Here is a 22,387-nt window from a genome sequence, read left to right as displayed (position 1 = left end):
TGCGGCCCCACCGCGTCTGGCCACAGGACAATGAGCCTGAACCTGAGACTTGTCAGGTAGGCAGTGGCTGGCGAAATAGGGCAGTGATGCATCATGTAGCTTGTCAGCAATTGTCACTGTTTGCTCGACAGGTTCGGGAGGCCTCTGAGCCAGAGCAAAGCAGATGTGATGAGATAGTTTATCTGACCAGATGGCGAGGAGAGCTGTGTCAGAGAGCAGATCGGCACTGACCAGGGCGCGTAGCCGTCTCCAGAGTTGGGAAGGTCTGTCGTTGCCTAGTTGCTCGACATGGAGCACTTGCCGTATTGCTGCCTCAGTTGAGCATGCAAGCCGACGTAGAGCTGTCTCTTTGGCTAGAGTGTAGCGGGTAGATGAATCCGGGGCGTCGACCAGGTCAGCAATCAAGTCCTCCTGATCGTGCAGGTGGGTGATGAGGCACAGAAACCTGGCTGACTCGTCGAATTTGTAATGGTTGAACACTTTGTCCACAATTTTGAACCAGGTTGTTGCTCTGTCGGGATTAAATGGTGGCAGCATCAGTAAGCATTGTAGAATGTTTGGAAGAACAGGTTGAGTTGAATTCATCGGGGCACTGCCTGAAACAAGCTGTTGTTGCTGTAGTATTCCAGGAGAGTGTGCCTCCCAGGGAAGTGGCGACAACAGCTGGTCGGGTGGCAGTGTGAAGGTGACGCGTTGTGGTTGAGCGCGATCCGTCACGACACGGAAGGCCGACGCAGGTGAGACACCGTAATGTGTCGATTGCGGTTGCGGAAGCTCAACACATTGCGGTTGTGTTCGGATTGACGTGTCGCGGAAGACTGATGTGGATGAGGCACCGGGATGTGCCGAGAATGGTAGCGGAAGCTCGACTAATGCCGGTTGTCCATAAGCACAGTGTGGAGAATGATGTCGAACGTCGGACGGAATGTGTGAATGTTCACTGTTCATAGTCACTCCACTCAAAACAGTGCACGGATAAGGTGAATGTCGTGGGACAAAACACTGAGGTGTAGCAGTGGGACGGAGATGGAGGTCAGGCACAGATAACAAGTTATTGTTCCTGTTGCAGGCCGAGGTATCAAAGCAGGAAGGCACGTGCTGATGCTTAACTGAGGCAGGTGCGGGTGTGGTCAGATGCTGAGGAGGTTGACCTGTGAACAAAGCAGTTCCGGCCACGTGGCAGGAATCCGCGTGGTACTGCACGGATTGTGGTGTGGCAAATTGTTGTCCTGGCAGTGGTAGGTTGTCCAACGAAGCATTTGCAGAAATCGGCATTGGTGCCGCACTGCACGGAGATCCGTAAGAGGTAACTGCACCCTCGATGAGGGAGGGCACATGTGGTGGGAACAAAGGCGTCAGATAGCCAGTGTTGCAGTCCTGGCAGGTGTACATCACCCGCAGCACGATGCATGTTGATCACAAAATCCGGCGTTAGGCATTGGGCCGAAGTCATTGTTCGAATGCTGTGTCGAAGTAATACATGCAAACATAACCATCGTGGAGGCCGCGGACACAGTAAAACGGCGAAAACAGAAGACATTACAACTCGGGGTCACCAGTGAGGAGGAAGTTCAGGTCAGTTTCACCAAACAACACTCCCATTTGACAGTAGTTCATTTATTCACCTCTTTACACAAACAAGGCTTACACAGAACTGAATGGCAGAACTGCACAATGATAATGTTTAGCTTAGTTCAAAGACGATACTTAGGTTGATACTGGTGTCGACCTCATCAGCGCCATATCACTATCCCATGACTTCTGTCACCTCATTGTATATGTAAATGAAAGTGCAAAATTCCATGGATTTTTTTCTTAGCTGAATTTGTGACAACCTCTACACTGATGTGCCAAATATTAACACTGCAGCAACATTTTATCACAGTGAAAATTGTGGAGCAGCAACAAAGCACGTCTTCCAGTTGAGGCGGCTGACAATATTTTGTAAAATGGTTGTGGCTGATTTCATGACTATATGTGCCTATAGTCTGGGAGACAAGTCTTTGGTATTGACAACTCGGTAGCGTCTTTCCGTTGCCTAGCGACCGCAGGCAGGCAGCCAATGATGGCCTGACTTTGAGCGGGTAGCAAGGGCCACGTTGCCGCTCTGCAACCCGGTCGCGCGCGCTTATGAAACTTACCAGTGTCTAGCGTGCAGGTGGTGCGGTCGTTCGTCGTTTGTCTGAAGTTGAATTCGCAGTTTATTTCGTTTTTGTTGTTTTTAGTGTTTCTTTGTTTATGTTTTGTTGTAAACAATGTCTAGTGCGGCGGCTAGTACCAGCCCAACACAAGACGTGAAACGGAGGAAGAAAAGTGTGCTACACACCCAGGCCCGTGAATTCGTGTGCTCTGTGAGGGATTACTTTGAGAAAGAAAAGGACAAAGGTGGGCCCTTAATTCCTGTTGTTCAGGTTGTGAAGAGAACTGCAACAGCATTGAAAATAAGTAAGAACACTGTTGTAAAGATAGGGAAAGAACAGTATAGTGTAGATTGTGACGAGAGTGGCACAACAAAGCTGCACACACCAGGAAAGAAGCGACCGAGAAATAAGCAGGTGACAGCTTTGGACGATTTTCAGAAAGACGCTATTCGTCGTCATATATACAGCTATTATAAGAGAAGGGAACATCCCACTCTATCTAAATTACAGGTGTCGCTTCAGAAAGACGATCTCTTTAAAGGGAGCAAATTATCATTGCGTACAGTGTTGAAAGACATAGGCTTCAGCTATTCACTGTTTAACGGACGCAAAATATTAATGGAAAGGACAGATGTAGTTGGGTGGTGCAGATTTCTGCGCAGGATCATGGGTGTGGAATTCGAAAGTATAGTGTGGTTAGATGAAACTTGGGTCAATGCCAGCCATTCTTTACGTAGAGGCTGGAATGATGGAACGCCCGAGGGGACAGTGGCAGTGCCTGTTGGCAAAGGAGGGCGTATTATTGTCTTACATGCAGGAACATCGAAAGGTTTTGTGCCAAACTGCTTGAAAATGTTTCGGTCAAAAAAGACGGGAGATTACCATGAAGAAATGAACAGTGTAGTATTTCAAGAATGGTTCGAGACATCGCTTATGACGAATCTGACAAGTCCATCAATGATTGTTATGGACAATGCGCCTTATCATTCTGTTGTTCACGATAAGGCACCAACCTTGGCAACAAAAAAAGACGATATCATTCAGTGGTTGAAACGGCGAAAAGTAGATTTCAGAGAAGATTTAAGGAAGCCGGAACTGCTCGAAACTGTGGCACAAAAGAAACCCCAATTTCCAACGTATGTAATTGACGAGATTGCTAAAAGGCACGGGCATGAAATCGTTCGGCTTCCTCCATACCACTGTCACTTCAATGCAATTGAAGGAGTGTGGGCGCAGATAAAAAATTACATTGCTGCAAACAATAAAAAATTCACGATCTCTGAAGTGGAAACTCTCCTTCCAACAGCTATCAATAAAGTGACAAGCGAGACGTGGGCTAAAATTGTAAACAGCACTGCAAGTGCCATCAGAGAGGCGACCAAAACCGAAGGGGTTGTGGAAGAATGCATCGAAAATTTAATTATACATCTGGGAGAGAGCAGTGATAGTTCGAGTAGTGCTGAGGAAGACAATGTCAAATCAGATTCTGACAGTGATGTGAGTGGTGTTTTCCATTACAGTAACTACAACGTATTCAGGAATGTAAGGAAGGAGTTTGCTATCGATCTACAACCAGATCATCATATTGTACTTTCTTCAGATTATAACTCTTAATACACTGACCAATTATTCTGTAGCTTGTAGTAGAACAAATTAATAATGCTAATACTTAACAATGGAAACCAAAACTGCTAATGTTCAACAACTTGCGAAAATAGTTTTCATTTCAGTTGTGAAGTTTAACAAATAACTTTATTATGTTTCAGCATCTTAGATACTTGTACTAAATAGCTCTTATCAGTTTTCGGGTTAATATATTTCAAGCATCAACTTTAAATAAATTCACGCGTACCAATACGACTTGTATTTTGTCTCGCTTTTATTTCTGCTGCTAGAGAATGCGTGTAGCAGACAGGGCGCCGCGTGCTGTGAGCCACGTTCGGCAACAGCGCCGTCTGCCCGCCGGAACTGTCAGTACCAATCACTCATCTTACGGACTATAGTCCAGCACTTGTAGCCTGTGAGGCATGTCCCCCTAGGGGTGGATAATGACACTAAATTAATTATTGAAAAAGAAAAGAAAAATATGATTCAAAGATTAATTAATATACTGAAAGAGAAACAAAACAAAAAACAGTCTCACACAATAAAAAATTAAAATTTAAATTTAAATTTACATCCATATAATGCACTTATTAATAGGACCAAATCAGTACTGCACAATGCATTTAATAATTAACTTTCCAGTACCATTTTCAAAACAAGATTAGTAATTATTAATGACTCACTTGACCATAGCATGCAAAGCTCAGTTTTTTGAAAGGGGGTTTAATACCAAAAATAGACACTCTGAATTCTTTTTATGTTTAGCTGAGACCTATATTTTTTTCTTCTTCAAAGCAGCCAGTGTAGAAAATCTGGTTTTGTGTTTTCAGTGCAGAAAACTCATCATGCAAATCTGCCCAGAATTCAAAGAGTGATTTATTACTAAATTGCCTTTTCATTTCATCACCTCACTCATATTGTTTTGAGTTCATCACTTCACTCATGTTGTTATTGTGTGAAGAAGGGAGACAAGAGGCATGATGAAAATTCTGATTGAAAATTGGGTCACAAATGCTGAAAGGTTGAGAAATGTTGGTCTAGCCCCTTCCCTAGGGGCAAAAGATCAATAATTTTTGACTGAAATGCATTAATTCATGATGAAAATTATTTGGCTATACTAATACTTTGCCTCTCTGGATAATGAGAATGAAAACAATTGCAAGGAAAAAGTTAATGAAATACAGAAACAGTAAAATAAATGGTTATTTTTTCCAAAAGTGAACTGAAAGCAAGTAATATGAAATACTTTGTAATTTTTAGTGTAATTTTGCAAACAAATTATCAGTTTTCAGTGGTCAACACATAAGTAAAGCAATGAGTTTTCAAATGCAGTACATAACATATTTTGCAAATAGAGTAAATAGCTGTGGTAGCTCCTGTCCCTTTGTTGTATGATGAAGGAATAGAAACCATCAACACGGGATGCACTGTAAAATAATTTATTCATTAGCTGCAAGAATATACAATGAACAAACCTGAGAAAGCCTGTGCAATGTGAAGTTGGCAAAGAATGTAGAGCAAAGAGTCTACAAGCCAAAACTCAGAGTAGTTGTTTTTTTGTGGTTGGTAGTTGTCACAGAGCCCCTCCCCCCTCTCCAGGCAGTGTGGACCGCAGAGGAGGAACTGAATAGGAGATGCTTCCATGACAAAATCTTTAAGCCACATTGGTGGACAAAGACGACATCCCACATAGGATGGTCGACTGCAGTGAGAAACACAGTGCTGCAGGTAAAGAGGGATGGCAATTGAGAGGATGCTGTCACTTGAGATTTTGACTGCTATGTGTACCACTTGGTGTTTGGAAGGAACTCGAAGGAGTCCAATAGCTATATGTGAGTTTTTGTTGTGTCATGTTGTGCTTGTGGAAAGATGATGGAACCAAGGCCAGCGAATCTATAGAAACAGCCAGACATATGTCATCAGCTAATGGCCAGGCTTGCTTTACCCTATTCATCAAAATTGTTTTTTGTTTACCATTTAGTAGTATGTCTAATGTCTTCTGCCCATGGTTGAGAACCTTGTGAGGGCCCAGGTATGTGGGCTGGAGGGATGCATGAGCAGAGACATCACAAAGCATAACATAATCATAGAGGAAGAGTTCTTTGTGAATGAAGACTCACGGTACTGAATATGGTTTTCTCCGAGGAGTACAGATGTGTGTAATATGTTCATGTATTCTATCAACTAGAGCGGGGAGTTTGTCATCGTTTCGGAGGTGAGAGTATTCAGTGAATTTGGCAGGAAGGATGAGTAGTTCACCATAGAAGATGTCGACAAGCAATGCTTATAGCTCCTCTTTGTGCATTGGTGTATATTTCCAGGAAGATCCCTGATAGTGCGACCAACCAGGAACTGCCTAGGCACATGAGTGCTGGCTTAAGGGTGCGGTGCCAGCACTCTATGAGGCCATTGCTCTACAGCTGGCAGGCAGTGGTGTGGGCCTTGCCAACACCACACAGTTCACATAGTTTGGTGAACAGAGAGGATTTGATTGGCCGGCCTGATTATTGGTTATGGATGAGACACAACGGAAGCGAGAAATCCAGGAGTTGACGAAGGCATGGGTGGCTGAATCAGTCATAATATCAGGTAGAGGGAAGGCTCTGACTCACCTTATGACTCAGTTAATGACAGAGTATATATCAAAAGCCCTCAGAGGGAGGGAATGTGTCAATGCTGTCGATATATAAGAGACAAAGGTATCCTTTGCGGCTGTGCATCCTGCCCAACTTTACTCCTCTGGCAAGGGATACAGGCACACATCCAATTGCTCAGTTGTTCTTAATTACCAGCCAGACTAACTGTCTGGTAAGCAGTTTCAGAGTGGCCTTGATGCCTGGAGAGGGAAGCTCATCGGAGAGGGAAGCACAATTGTTTGGAGAGTTCTCTCTGAGGTGTTGCACATGGTGGGGCTGAATGAGCCTCGTGGTAGATGTGACTCAAAGAGTCGGTGCACGTTTTGTGTCCTTTAGCATGCATGCAACCTCAGTGTCATCAGTTTGCCATAGTCAGAACTGCACATTTAGTGTGTGAATACTGGCTGATTAGACCCATGTGCCACAGACATCAGGGAGGAACATCTTTGCCAGGATAGCAAACTGCACCTGCAAGCTGCCAGTGGTCAGCAAAGATAGTAAAATCATGAACTCCAGTATCGTTGTGGAAGTGTCTGATCACCTCATAGACTGTGAGGAGTTCAATGTTTGAACACTTGACAACTTGTGTTGGGCAGATGAAAGTTTTTTCGAGAAAAATCTGAGAGGCACTGTTGTATTGCCAATGTGGTGTTGCAACACCACACCATCTGTGATACCACTCACATCAACAGTCACCAAGATGCAGGTATCAGGCACCAGGTGTTCCAGTATGACAGTGTGACAGTGTGGGTGCAGTCAGATTTGAGAGTGTTAAATGCTTGATCAGAGCGTCAGTAAACAGTGACTGGGTAGAGGCAGCATAAGGGGGGTGATGATAGTGAAGTTTATAATGCCCATGAGTCTTCACAATTCATGGTAGTCCAGGGGTAGCGGAAGGTTATGAATAAACTGGATGTGGTTGAATGTTGGTCATGCCCTCTGCTGACACAATATAACATAGGAAAGTTACTCCATCAAGAGTTAGTTGTGACTTCTCGTGGTTGATTTCGACACTGTTGTTATGGAGTGTGGCCTGGACTTGAGTTGATGCTGTTCGTATTCCTTGATGATGATGATGATGATGATGATGATGATGATGATGATGATGATGATGATTGGTTTGTGGGGTGCTCAACTGTGCGGTCATCAGTGCCCATACAAAGTCCCAATTTTCTACACAGTCCAATATACCACTTTCACGAATGGTGATGACAGCACAAACACCCAGTCCTCGGGGAGAGAGAAATCCCCAATCTGGCCAGGAATTGAACCCAGGACCCCATGATCTAGAGGCAGCAATGTTAGTCAGTGTTCCTCAATAGTGGAGAAAAAGATTAGGATGTCATCTTAATGGGCATCCGTGAATTGGAAGTTGAACAATGAAGAATTAATAAACTGCTGCCATGTCTGGGCTACAGTTTTAAGATTGTATGGCATGAAACGGTACTCAAAAAGTCCAAAAGGAGTTATTAGAGCAGTCTTTGGGTTGTTAACCTTGAACATGGGAATTTGGGGTAAACTTTGTGGCAGCCAAGTACACTGAACACACACACACCATTGAATATTGGGATGAAGTCCTGAATATGTCAGATTTGATAATTGTCTATAATAGTGTGAGGGTTCAGAACACTATATTCCCCACACAGATTAAATGAACCATCTTTCTTCTATATGAGGTGCATGGAGCAAGACCAATTGCTGTGTGATAGTGTCTAATTCCTGCTTCAAGTATCTTGCTGACAGCTGTTTTAGTGTGGTGCAGTTTTCTGGGATTGATGCAGCAAGCCTTGTGTCATACAGGTGGTCCCCACATAGTACTGATTTTGTGACAAGTACCATTAGTAATCACAGCTATTAGTTCATCATTTGAGCCTGTGAAAGAAGTGTCACTGTTGTCTGGAAGGAAGCGTTGAGGAGCAAAGTGTCACTGGCCTTAGAGGAGGGAACACCAGAGGGAGGGAGCATGTAGCTGCCAGAATGTCATTGGAGTTCAACGAGTGCATGTTGGTGAACTGACATAGCATCTAATGAGCTTACTAGTTGTGCAGATGCTGCATCAATCAGTTGACAGAGTATAGCATTGTGAGGTCAGAGAGTGTTGGAAGCAGAGCACTTGAGCATAAGCTAGACCAATATGCAGTAAGTTGAGCTGTTAAAGTGCAGCTCTTTGAGAGAAAGCCAAGGAGGGGATACGTTACGATTAATAAAGGAGAAGAGCTGAACAAACCCAGGTGGAGCAAGGAGGAAGATTGAATATTGATAATAAACCGAAATGTTTAATACATTCTATGTCAAGCATTGGTTCATTGACGTTTGTGACATGGAAAGTCCAGATAAAATTTAGATCAGAAGTGAGATGCACCTGGAGATCTGCTGCACTGAGGACATTGACACTTGAGTTGTAGAAGGACATAAAGTTGGTTGGAAATGTTAAAGCGGGGGCTAATGTGATAGGTGTGTGCTAGGCTTTGCACCTATATCAAAATCATTCTTTTGTAAGGTGCAATGTGGCCACAGGGCAGACCAGGATGCCTAAACCAGTCTGCAAGCAGAGTTTGGTGGTGCACAGGAAGTTCAGCTGTTAGCTGTTCAGTGCTGCATCACTGAATATAATATGAAACCAGCAGAGGGGGTACATGGTATGTGGAGTACTCTGTGCCAGTTGTGCATTTTCTGTTGGCTTCCAAGTGGAGCTCGCTGTATGTTCAGATGAGCCTTTGGTGGTGATGAGAAATGGTTGTGGTCTTGGTGCAGATAGTGTGCAGAGTGGGTGGGGGGGGGGGGGGGGGTTCATCATCGGATATTACCAACCCTGTCCTCTGCACAACTGGCAGTGTTAGTAAGAAGATATCTACGCTGGAGAATGCTGTATGCCTGATCTGCAAAGCAGAGCTTAGTCTCCAAGGAATCTGAAGCATGTGAAAGTAGTAGTTGTTGCAGTTTGTATGGAAGCTTAACGAGCCACAAAGTCCATAATGTGATATCAGGTATGAATTATACATCAACCACTACCCACAGGTAGCACCAGAGTTGGGATAGTGTGTGCAATCCCAAGCTTTCATCATGTGTAATGTGATGAATAAGTTAGGATGGATGGTGCAACAAATGCTCAATTATCATATCTTTGGCAACAGAGTAGTTGCAGTAAGTAGGCAGGCGGAGAACTAGATCACTGATGATGCCCATCTGGTCATGCATGTGGTTGATGAGACAAATAAAATGTGAGTAATCACCTGCTATGCCATGGAGGTCAAAGGGGTTGTCAGCAAAGGTGAACCAGACCCGTGAGCCTCTAGCAGCAGGGGGGGAGGGGGAGCATTTTAGGAAGCCTGTCAGTCAGGACATGCTGTGTAGGGGAAATTGGGTTGGTAGACTCAGAGTTGAAGGTGGCATGGTGCTGAGAGTGGCAAAATCTTGTGAGGTTGAAGTGGTGGTCACACACAGTATATGATGCAGTAAGTAGGAGTGGGTGGTTGACCAAAGTTGCAGGAATGACCGTGATTATTGATTGCCGCAGCAATGTGCTTTGATGCGGAGTAAGAATGATTTGATGTGTTGCCTGAGGCCTCCATCAGAGTGGGGGGGATTTAGTTGAGCAAAACCACAGATGGACACCATTGGTGGCTGTGAAAGGTGATAGTGGAAGTTCTATAGTATACAAAATTGCAGAATTTACAGTACCTTGAGGATCATGTAGAGTGTAGTAGTTCACAGTTTGGTGGCCACTGAGTGCTGATGGCAATGATTGTAGCACATTATCACCACATTATGTGGTAATATCAAGTCTGAAACACATGTATTCATCAGGTTGTGGAACTTGAGGAGTGCGAAGATCAACATGACCTTGCATAATCACCGAAGACAATGTACTTTGTTCACTCTATTGTGAACTCATATAGGTTACAGAGCTCACTTGTGTTGCATGAGGAAGGAATCATTCCTGTTCCATTTTGAAAGTGGTATGTTGTGGGTGGTACAGCTGAGATTCACAATACAAAGATGAAATGTGATGAGAGAACAAGGAATTTGGTGCATTTTATAGTGAATGCCCCATAGCTCATAATGTTCTCACACCACACATTGAACAGTCACCACAAGAACGTGCAAAGAAACAAAAGCACGTCTGGGAGCACCATTGTGGTAGTTTATGTCCCTTCTGTGTATCATGTAGGAATAGAAATCACCAACACAAGATGTGCTGTAGAAAAATCTATTCACTGGCTGCAAGGACACACAGTAAACTAACATGAGAAACCCCACACAATTTGAAGTTGGCAAAGAATGTACAGCAAAGTGTCTGCAAGTGAAAACTCAGAGGTGCTGTTTTTGTTGTCAATAGCTACCATATAGCAGTTTCTGGTAAAAATGTGTAGTTTTGGTTATCCGTGTTTTCTGTTATATATGCGGTTTGGGTTCACATTAATCTAGATAACTGGGGGTTTGGTGTGTAGACATAGTTTTAATGATAAATGCTGATTCACCCTTGACAGAAAGTAATGGAATGAAATGTCAAAACTCTCCACAATGCATTTCAAATGGTATGGGAGAGGATGGGATGGTATTTGGCACCCAGTTTCTTGGAAAGAAAGTTCTGATATTACCATTGGTGGTGGCGGCGGCGGTGGTGGTGGTGGTGGTGGTGGTGGTGACACTGGTAACTTATTCTCATAGTGCACACTCATATTACAGTGTTGAAAATCATGTTTTTGTTCCCTCTTAACCTATATTTTATTGTTTGCTTTGTTTTTGTGACACTATGAAGTCTTGGATATTTTTCCATGAATGTTCTTCCACAAAAGAGACCAAATACTGGCTATCATAGAATGATTCACTTCTTGGAATATCTGGACAAAAAAGTATACCCTGTGCATAAATAATAGCATAACGCCAATATTCTGATATGTTTTATTTCTCAGCAGTTTACCATACTAACTTTGTTAAGAACATACACTCCTGGAAATGGAAAAAAGAACACATTGACACCGGTGTGTCAGACCCACCATACTTGCTCCGGACACTGCGAGAGGGCTGTACAAGCAATGATCACACGCACGGCACAGCGGACACACCAGGAACCGCGGTGTTGGCCGTCGAATGGCGCTAGCTGCGCAGCATTTGTGCACCGCCGCCGTCAGTGTCAGCCAGTTTGCCGTGGCATACGGAGCTCCATCGCAGTCTTTAACACTGGTAGCATGCCGCGACAGCATGGACGTGAACGGTATGTGCAGTTGACGGACTTTGAGCGAGGGCGTATAGTGGGCATGCGGGAGGCCGGGTGAACGTACCGCCGAATTGCTCAACACGTGGGGCGTGAGGTCTCCACAGTACATTGATGTTGTCGCCAGTGGTCGGCGGAAGGTGCACGTACCCGTCGACCTGGGACCGGACCGCAGCGACGCACGGATGCACGCCAAGACCGTAGGATCCTACGCAGTGCCGTAGGGGACCGCACCGCCACTTCCCAGCAAATTAGGGACACTGTTGCTCCTGGGGTATCGGCGAGGACCATTCGCAACCGTCTCCATGAAGCTGGGCTACGGTCCCGCACACCGTTAGGCCGTCTTCCGCTCACGCCCCAACATCGTGCAGCTCGCCTCCAGTGGTGTCGTGACAGGCGTGAATGGAGGGACGAATGGAGACGTGTCGTCTTCAGCGATGAGAGTCGCTTCTGCCTTGGTGCCAATGATGGTCGTATGCGTGTTTGGCGCCGTGCAGGTGAGCGCCACAATCAGGACTGCATACGACCGAGGCACACAGGGCCAACACCCGGCATCATGGTGTGAGGAGCGATCTCCTACACTGGCCGTACACCACTGGTGATCGTCGAGGGGACACTGAATAGTGCACGGTACATCCAAACCGTCATCGAACCCATCGTTCTACCATTCCTAGACCGGCAAGGGAACTTGCTGTTCCAACAGGACAATGCACGTCCGCATGTATCCCGTGCCACCCAACGTGCTCTAGAAGGTGTAAGTCAACTACCCTGGCCAGCAAGATCTCCGGATCTGTCCCCCAATGAGCATGTTTGGGACTGGATGAAGCGTCGTCTCACGCGGTCTGCACGTCCAGCACGAACGCTGGTCCAACTGAGGCGCCAGGTGGAAATGGCATGGCAAGCCGTTCCACAGGACTACATCCAGCATCTCTACGATCGTCTCCATGGGAGAATAGCAGCCTGCATTGCTGCGAAAGGTGGATATACACTGTACTAGTGCCGACATTGTGCATGCTCTGTTGCCTGTGTCTATGTGCCTGTGGTTCTGTCAGTGTGATCATGTGATGTATCTGACCCCAGGAATGTGTCAATAAAGTTTCCCCTTCCTGGGACAATGAATTCACGGTGTTCTTATTTCAATTTCCAGGAGTGTACATTATGAAGTTTGCTTTGGCAATATTAATAAAGTTTATCATTGCTAGTTCCTTAATTCTCATGCTATATTGCGACTTTTTGTATCACAGATGGTACCTCATAATCCCACATTCACAGTTTCATGATGGGCTAAATGAAGTGACATTGTTAAGTTCCATCTAGTGACTGGTGTCGATACACCAAGGGGGTTAAAAAATCTCTCTGGCAAATTTTGAATAACTGAAAAACACTATATTGCATTTTCAGCTACTGTTTTCAATCCACCTTTAAAGTACTGTTGCAGCATTTCTTGTCTTGCTCAGCAGCTAGTGGAGGCAGCACTGCGACGTGCCTGCTTGGGCCGCACCTGCATACTGGCATGCCAGCAGCCACAGTGTGCTGCAGTGCGTGCTGCACAGTGGGTGTGTGTGATGCGCACTGGCGCCATTGCTGAGCAGGGTCCTGTTGCCTTCTTAGCCGCCAGCCGTTCACTGTACCGGCGACTCTGCTACAGCTCTACTGTCGACTGACCACTTCCTTTGTAACTATTCCTACAATAATATGGTACTAATAAAGATATGAAGTTACACACAGTGTTTGAAAGGAATTGAAGATGATATGAGACACTGGCCAACTAATTAAAATTGCATGCAATTTAAGCGTTACTAGTCCACAGCAGATGTGGAACCAGGCTGTGGTTCTGGAAAGCTGGGGACAGGTTCACAGTTTAATTTAACTTTCAATTTGCCACAGATGTCTTCATTATGATAACAGCAACATTAAAATATGTAAAATATTTTAATAGAGTAATAATTCTCTTACATCAGGCCTTAATATATCACTTTAATATACCTTCGAAAAAATCACAGTTCCAACAAAGCATTTCAAAAGCAGTCTTATGAAAATTTGAGAAGTACATGTGTTTTGCAATTGATTTAAGAATGGTAATAGCTACAAACTCACAAAAATTTAATGACATCAAAATTTACACAAGATGAAACTGAATGGTGCACTCATTGCAATCAGTATTTCACTTAGCATTATGAACGTGAACAGAGATGTGCAAACTAAAGCTATGCGAGTGCCTAAATGAGAGAAATGATGTTTATTTCTGTCATTTGTACCTGAATTTGGGAAATAGGTCTTTCTGTTATATATTTCTTAGTTGAATATCTTTTCTTATCTGTTTTGCATTACTCTACTTCCTGTAGTTTGTCTGTTCTACCTGTGGAGTCACAAACTGTGTTAGATTTCTTGTCAGGAGCAAGAGAGTCCACCTGTGCATGTGCACCTTTATCTGGCTGGAATGTTCTGCAAAGGTGGTCAGGACACAAACCTGTCCACATGGAGAAGAAACAGTAACATATCTTATGTTACACGTTGATGCATTTTTGTAGACACTGTGGCAGTTTTTGTATGCCCATGTCATACTAGCTCACCGCCATGCTGTTCAGAAAGTTATGAACCTCTCCTTTCACCTCGTCACCAGAGCTGAATCGCTTTCCGGCCAAATTAGGGAACAGGTGATAGTCACTGGGCACCAATTCAGGACTATAGGGTGGGTGGGTGGGTGGGTGGGTGGGTGGGTGGGTGGGTGGGTGGGTGGGTGGGTGGGTGGGTGGGTGGGTGAGTGAGTGATTATGTTCCACTGAAACTGTTGCAGGAGAGCAACAGTTTGCCGAGCGTTGTGTGGGCGAGCGTTGTCATGGAGAGTGTGTATGCCCTTGCTCAACATTCCTCTTCAGTTCTGAACTGCCCGTTTGAGTTTTTTCAGTCTCTCACAGTACCTGTCAGCATTAATTGTGGTCCCAGTGGGCATAAAGTCAACCAACAATACCCCTTTCTGATCCCAAAAAACAGTTGTCATGACTTTACCGGCAGACTGTGTTTGTTTGAATTTCCGCGGCTTTGGCGAAGAAGGATGCCGCCAATGGTGTGATTGTTGCTTGGTCTCAGGTGTGAAGCCATATTCCCAGATTTCGTCACCCATGACAATTGAGTCCTGAAAGTTGCACTGTTCAGCTGCAAGGCGGTGAAGAAATGTGTGGGAAGTATCAACTCGTTGCCACATGTGCTCCTCAGCCAGCATGCGTGGCACGCATCTTGCACACACCTTCCGCTAGTTCAATGTTCCTGTTAAAATTCTATGAGCGGTGCTTTGGTAAACCTCTGGAACCAACGGGCAGAGATCATTCAGGGTGATCCGCCGATCTTCACGCATGCTTTGCTCAACCTTCAACACTGTCTCCTCAGAAATTGATGGTCTCCCGCTCCTTTGTTCGCTGTGAATCTCGATCTGACCAGCTGCAAAGTCTCTACACCACTTACGAACATTTTTGACATCCATGCACGACTCATCATACACTTAAATCAATTGGCGATGGATTTCACATGACGCAGTTCCCTTTGCGTTCAAAAACTAAATAACTGTGCGCAATTCGCACTTGGCGGTAACACCCAACAGGAGCTCCATTCTCAACAGCTGCCAAGCCAAGACTGAGCACCTCAGCATGGCGTGCACTTGTTTACACACAGTGTGTGAAGCACTCTTCATAACAAAGTGACCAACTGCCACACAAACAGAGTTCTGTACTTATAAAAAAACTGTGAATGTGGGTCTCACGGGAGGCATGCCAAAGACAAGTCCCTGCAGTCGCACTATCCTCTGTCCCCTCGGTGGTTCAGATGGATAGAGCATCTGCCATGTAAGCACGAGATCCTGGGTTCGAGTCCCGGTCAGGGCACACATTTTCAACTGTCCCCAGTGACTTATACCAATGCCTGTCTGCAGCTAAGGGTATTCATTTCATTGTAAAATCTGCTTTAATTGAAAAGTACCGATACAAACAAAATTTCATGTTTGAAAACTTTTTTTAATAATTTTGTTACACACTGTTCACAACGGAGTCAAAGGAAATGGCCATTGTTGAAAACTCATTAAAAAATGCAATATGCCACGATGTCAGAAATCTGAGCTTGGCAACAGTTGAATGTAACGTGCCGACTCGTGAACTGGCCGATGGCTACCGAAACAATGAGGTTGGAGTCCCACTATTAAATAATGATGACACTGGTAATATAACTAATCATGATGTCACTTTTATGATGATCGGTGAGACAATTTCTCGGTTCTCAGCAGGAAACATTTTTTCAAATAGTGAAACTGAAGTGCACGGCAGCGAAACTTCCTTTGATTATTTGCTCACATCGCGAACGCAAGAACAGGAAACAGTTCATAAAAGCGATGTAAATATTGGTGAGACATACAATTTGACACAACTTGTGCAACCAATAACACAACAATTTACACAGCAGTTCACAAAACATCAACAAAATACAGAACAACAGCTTACACAGCAAAATCAGAAACTTTATGATTTCACAAATGGTACCCTGGAGATACTAAAAGGTATCAGATAGATTATATAATGGTAAGACAGAGATTTAGGAACCAGGTTTTAAATTGTAAGACATTTCCAGGGGCAGATGTGGATTCTGACCGCAATCTATTGGTTATGAACTGTAGATTAAAACTGAAGAAACTGCAGAAAGGTGGGAATTTAAGGAGATGGGACCTGGATAAACTGACTACACCAGAGGTTGTACAGAGTTTCAGGGAGAGCATAAGGGAAAAATTGAAAGGAATGGGGGAAAGAAATGCAGTAGAAGAAGAATGGGTATCTTTTGAGGGATGAAGTAGTGAAGGCAGCAGAGGATCAACTAGGTAACAAGTCAAGGGCTAATAGAAATCCTTGGGTAATAGAAAAAATATTGAATTTAATTGATGAAAGGAGAAAATATAAAAATGTAATAAGTGAAGCAGGCAAAAAGGAATACAAACGTCTCAGAAATGAGATCGACAGGAAGTGCAAAATGGCTAAGCATGGATGGCTAGAAGACAAATGTAAGGATGTAGAGGCTTATCTCATGAGGGGTAAGATAGATACTGCCTACAGGAAAATTAAAGAGACCTTTGGAGAGAAGAGAACCACTTGTATGAATATCAAGAGCTCAGATGGAAACCCAGTTCTAAGCAAAGAAGGGAAAGCAGAAAGGTGGAAGGAGTATATAGAGGGTTTATACAAGGGCGATGTACTTGAGGACAATATTATTGAAATGGAAGAGGATGTAGATGAAGATGAAATGGGAGATAAGATACTGCGTGAAGAGTTTGACAGAGCACTGAAAGACCTGAGTCGAAACAAGGCTCCGGGAGTAGACAACATTCCATTAGAACTATTGACAGCCATGGGAGAGCCAGTCATGACAAAACTCTACCATCTGGTGAGCAAGATGTATGAGACAGGTGAAATACCCTCAGACTTCAAAAAGAATATAATAATTCCAATCCCAAAGAAAGCAGGCGTTGACAGATGTGAAAATTACCGAACTATCAGTTTAATAAGTCACAGCTGCTAAATACTAACGCAAATTCTTTACAGACGAATGGAAAAACTGGTATAAGTGGACCTCGGGGAAGATCAGTTTGGATTCCGTAGAAATGTTGGAACACGTGAGGCAATACTAACCTTACGACTTATCTTAGAAGAAAGATTAAGAAAAGGCAAACCTACATTTCTAGCATTTGTAGACTTAGAGAAAGCTTTTGACAACGTTAACTGGAATACTCTCTTTCAAATTCTGAAGGTGACAGGGGGAAAATACAGGGAGCGAAAGGCTATTTCCAATTTGTACAGAAACCAGGTGGCAGTTATAGGAGTGGTGGGGCATGAAAGGGAAGCAATGGTTGGGAAGGGAGTGAGACAGGGTTGTAGCCTCTCCCTGTTGTTATTCAATCTGTATATTGAGCAAGCAGTAAAGGAAACAAAAGAAAAATTCGGAGTAGGTATTAAAATTCATGGAGAAGAAATATAAACTTTGAGGTTCGCCGATGACAGTGTAATTCTGTCAGAGACAGCAAAGGACTTGGAAGAGCTGTTTAACGGAATGGACAGTGTCTTGAAAGGAGGATATAAGATGAACATCAACAAAAGCAAAAAAGGATAATGGAATGTAGTCGAATCAAGTCAGGTGATGCGGAGGGAATTAGATTAGGAAATGAGACACTTAAAGTAGTAAAGGAGTTTTGCTATTTGGGGAGCAAAATAACTGAGGATGGTCGAAGTAGAGAGGATATAAAATGTAGACTGGCAATGGCAAGGAAAGAGTTTCTGAAGGAGAGAAATTTGTTAACATCGAGTATAGATTTAAGTGTCAGGAAGTCGTTTCTGAAAAGTATTTGTATGGAGTGTAGCCATGTATGGAAGTTAAACATGGACGATAAATAGTTTGGACAAGAAGAAAATAGAAGCTTTCGAAATGTGGTGCTACAGAAGAATGCTGAAGATTAGATGGGTAGATCAAATAACTAATGAGAAAGTATTGAATAGGATTGGGGAGAAGAGAAGTTTGTGGCACAACTTGACTAGAAGAAGGGATCGGTTGGTAGGACATGTTTTGAGGCATCAAGGGATCACAAATTTAGCATTGGAGGGCAGCGTGGAGGGTAAAAATCGTAGAGGGAGACCAAGAGATGAATACACTAAGCAGATTCAGAAGGATGTAGGTTGCAGTAAGTACTGGGAGATGAAGAAGCTTGCACAGGATAGAGTAGCATGGAGAGCTGCATCAAACCAGTCTCAGGACTGAAGACAACAACCACAACAACAACAACAACAACATCGGTCAACAGTTCAGTGAGGTGAGGTGGGAAAAACTATATGTACTGAATTATCAGGCAAACTATCTGTGAAGTTGACAGAGCTCGGTAAACAACTGAAATAAAAAAAATAATTACCGACCTGTCCCACAATATAAATATGTTAACAGAAATGTAACATCCATAGATTATAAACAGGAACAACTTGCAGGCGAGTTACAAAACCTTAGTGAAGCATATTCTCAAATTCAGGAGACGCAATCCCAAGTGGATGCGTCGGGAAAATATGTGATGAACACAGTCAGCAAGCTGCAAGACGCATGCAAAAACCTGCCTACAGAAATACCCAAGTTGAGTCTAAGAGTAGACCAGTTAAGTTTAGAGTCAGAATTTGCCAAAAAACAGAGATATAAATTATGTGCAGATGTAAAGGAAATAACTCAAAAAGCTGAAGCCAGGATGTTGGATAAGGGCAGCACCCTTTCTGAAAAGGTAATATCTGAGTGCAAGATTTATGTAGATACAGTAGAAGCAGCTCTAAAAGAGGAAGAAAGTCAATTTCTAGCTAAAATAGATTCAGTTTTAAAGGAATCAGAAGAAAGGTTACGAGGTAGTATTGCTGCTAAAACTACTGAAATTCTAAAACATTTGGCAGAAAACAAACCCATGATTTTACAGAAGTTAGATCCTTTCACTGATTACTCTCAATACATGGCTAGCCCATCGAGGGAAAACAGCGAAGGTTGAATAATGCAACAACACTTGCTGGCAGCTGCACCTGTCGAGCAAGCACAGTTGCCATGCGCTACGCCACAAACGAACATAAACACGCCTGCCACTGACAGTGTGTCATGTTTGTCAGCATTACTTGCAGATGAAGGATCATTACTATGAACAGTGAGAGAGAACCTTTCTGGATAAATATTGGTCTGAGGCTGTACAAGAGAGGCTCAGAAGTGAAGTAATCAACCCAGTTCCGTTCAATAGCAAGTATGGAAGCTTAAGGGGATATTTTAAAAAATATTTCAATAAAACCATATACTGGACAAACCCGGTATCACAAGTAGACATTTTCCTGCCAACATCAGGGAAAAATGCATTACCATCCCAGAACACAACACCAAACACGTTTTATCTGTACTGGACGGATAGATTTGATAGGGGAGAGTCGGTTAAAACAGGGTACTTAATAAACCAAGTGGCATATGTAATAAACTGTGTGTACCAATCTGTTGAATTTTTAATGACTAATTGACCAATATGTCTACTTACAATTGGGCATGAAAAACACACATTTAAAAAGAAGCCTCATCACAGAAAATAATTTTTTACACTTGTGTCGACTACCCCATTTTATCAGACTAGCTGGACAAAACAGGGCACTATGTTATAATGAAAATTTAAAAAACTCCATTTACAAACCCTGACAATCACTTCATGTACAAAAATCACATTTATATGGTTCATCATCATCATCATCATCATCATCAATGCCAGCGTACTGTTCATGAGCCCATTCACTACACTTATAACCCTTCACCCAGCCTTCTTCAGACTTAGAATTGGAGAAAAGTTCATTACAATAAATGCAAGCTGTATTATCATCTTCTCCTTCCTCTTCTGATGATGTGTTACGCTCCTGCACTTTTCCAACTTTCTCTGCTTTCTTCTGTCCAACATTACTGACTTCAGTAGACCTAGAAATGTTAGAATGTGGCCCCATTTGAAGTTTCCTTTTGGGAGTCTTCCCCTTTTTCATGGAAGACTTTAATTCTTCCTTATAAGGTGAACTTGTAAGAACAGTTGTCTTTCCTCTTCTTATATCACATTTTTGTTCCTTTCTTTCAACTATCGGCACTGCTATTATGTCTTTTGGAGAGACATAGAAAGCTGAAGTTGGACTGGGAAGACTATCCAACTGGGAAGACCCTGGTGTGGTTGGAAAAGATGTTTATTTAATAACTCTGAAGTAGGTTCCAAAGGTGGGATATCACCTATCTGCAACAGTGGGTCAGTGACTTATTTCAGCAGGCTGATACATCCAATCAGGGAAAATATCTGCATCCAATAGGAAGATTCCAGCTTTCATGAATGCTGTCCCATACAGCTCTGCAACTTGATTGATGGTTATCACTCATCCAGGATGACACTGAAGCCATTTTTGAACCTCTTGAGAGTAATAATTACTCAGTGGGGCCATGAATGCAACATCCAGGGACTGCATTCGGTGGGTGCAGTGTGGTGGGGAGCGTAAGAGATGAACACGGTTTTCTCTAGCCATATCAATAAGTTCAGTACTCTTTGTGTGTGTTGAATGACCATCCAAGGGCAAAATAACAGGTTTCTCTGCAGTTGGATTAGAAAATTCAACAAATTGTTGAAACCACTTAAGGAAAATTTCTTTCTGCATCCATCCGCTAGGGTGATACTCCGCAGTAGATCCTGGTGGAGCATTATCCAGCAGCTCAGGCTTGGCTCTTTGTCTAGGGAACACAAACATTGTGGGCGTATAAATTCCAGAAGTGCTCATACAGGCTACAGCAGTCACTAAGATGCCTCTCACCACAGAAACCAAAACTCCAACTTGACGTTTTCCCCTCAACATGCACCTTTGATTGCTTATTAGGGACTGTTGTTATTCCTGTCTCATCCACTCTATCTGCTGTGAAGTTGTACCTATAATAAAGTTCTAACAGCAAACCAAAGAACTGCTTCACCACTGCACGCTTAAAGCCCATTGCTATGGCAAGAGATGTTGGCTCGGCAGAATTATTTCCGGATTTCTCTTCAAAAATGAATAGAACCAGCATATACCTGCCGTCTTCTTAGTCTTGCTGAAGTTATACGGCAAGTTATTTTTTCTCTGCCAGTTCGAAAGCAAGACTCTGCACCCCATCGATGGTCAATCCAAACAATCTGCTTTCCATTAATAGGATATATTCAGCCAGTTCATTTCCCTGCTCCTGATTAAATACAGGTTTGTAGCAGCCTAGACCTAAAACAACAACAACAATAATAACTACAACAGTTTAATTCATTTCTTCTAAAATAGTAAATAGACCTACCTTTCTTTGTAGCATCCTCTAAACACATTCTACTCCGGGCCCTTTTTACACGTGCTTCCAGAGTACTCTGAGGAACCCAAAGGACCTTGATGCTTTCAAATAGTCCATTGTTTGGCCCAAAACTGCTGCTACTGCTTCTTTCATACTCTCTTGACTCCATGACTGTGTCAGTCTTCCTTTTATAAGGTGCCATAATTATAGCATAATTTAAGTTAGATCCTGATAATAATAATAAATTTTCTAATTGAACAAACTAAATAAACAACTTGAAAATCGCAAATGGATATTTTTAAATTTGTTCGATAAAACGGGGTACTACCCTGTTTTGTCAAACTTAGTGGCACCCTGTTTTATCAGACAACGCAATGTTAACATTCTGCTGACCGGCGACACCACAGTGGTGTCATGAGCACAGCATCACGCAGTGGCCGGTGACAGCACTTTAGTATCTTTTTCATTCTGTTGGTGTTTTGTTTAGGTAACAATAAGTTATACATGTCAACAACTTTTTTATTTTTATAACTATTTGTGCACTTTCATCATGGTAGACGAAAGAGACGATACGATTATTTACGATGAATGCGCGGTCGTCTTGTCTGACGTTCCGGACGACTTGGCCGATTGGGAAGAAGACATTGGATATCGACAAAATGACAGTGAAGCAGAATCGTCGGAAGATAGTGAAATGCGTCCGAGAAGAATTTGACGAACGCTATGGTTGCCAACCGATTCGGATGAATCAGATGAAGAAGACAGACTACGATTTACTGAGGACTAATAATAAATTTGAAGGATATCCGGGTCCACACATATTTCACAAAGATACACAGAGTGTCGTGGATATCATAGAATTATATATTGGGAATGATTTATTTAAACATATTAGCAACGAAACCAACAAGTATTAGTCAAAATTGCAATAGAAGGAA

The 22,387-nt window shown here is 43.1% G+C and overlaps 1 protein-coding gene across 1 annotated transcript in view; it reads left to right on the top strand.

The window, feature by feature from the left end:
• The window catches only part of LOC126252502 (ATP-dependent lipid A-core flippase-like), a 115,250-nt gene extending 101,986 nt beyond the window's left edge, over window positions 1-13,264 (top strand). The window contains exon 4 of the mRNA XM_049953397.1: window positions 13,061-13,264. Coding sequence (XP_049809354.1) covers window positions 13,061-13,264 — 204 coding nt within the window. The remainder of the gene's footprint in view (window positions 1-13,060) is intronic.
• The last annotated feature ends 9,123 nt before the right edge of the window (window positions 13,265-22,387 follow it).

The sequence above is a fragment of the Schistocerca nitens genome, chromosome 4, assembly GCF_023898315.1.
Source record: "Schistocerca nitens isolate TAMUIC-IGC-003100 chromosome 4, iqSchNite1.1, whole genome shotgun sequence".
Taxonomy (NCBI): domain Eukaryota; kingdom Metazoa; phylum Arthropoda; class Insecta; order Orthoptera; family Acrididae; genus Schistocerca; species Schistocerca nitens.
This window is presented reverse-complemented; position numbering and strand designations above follow the sequence as displayed.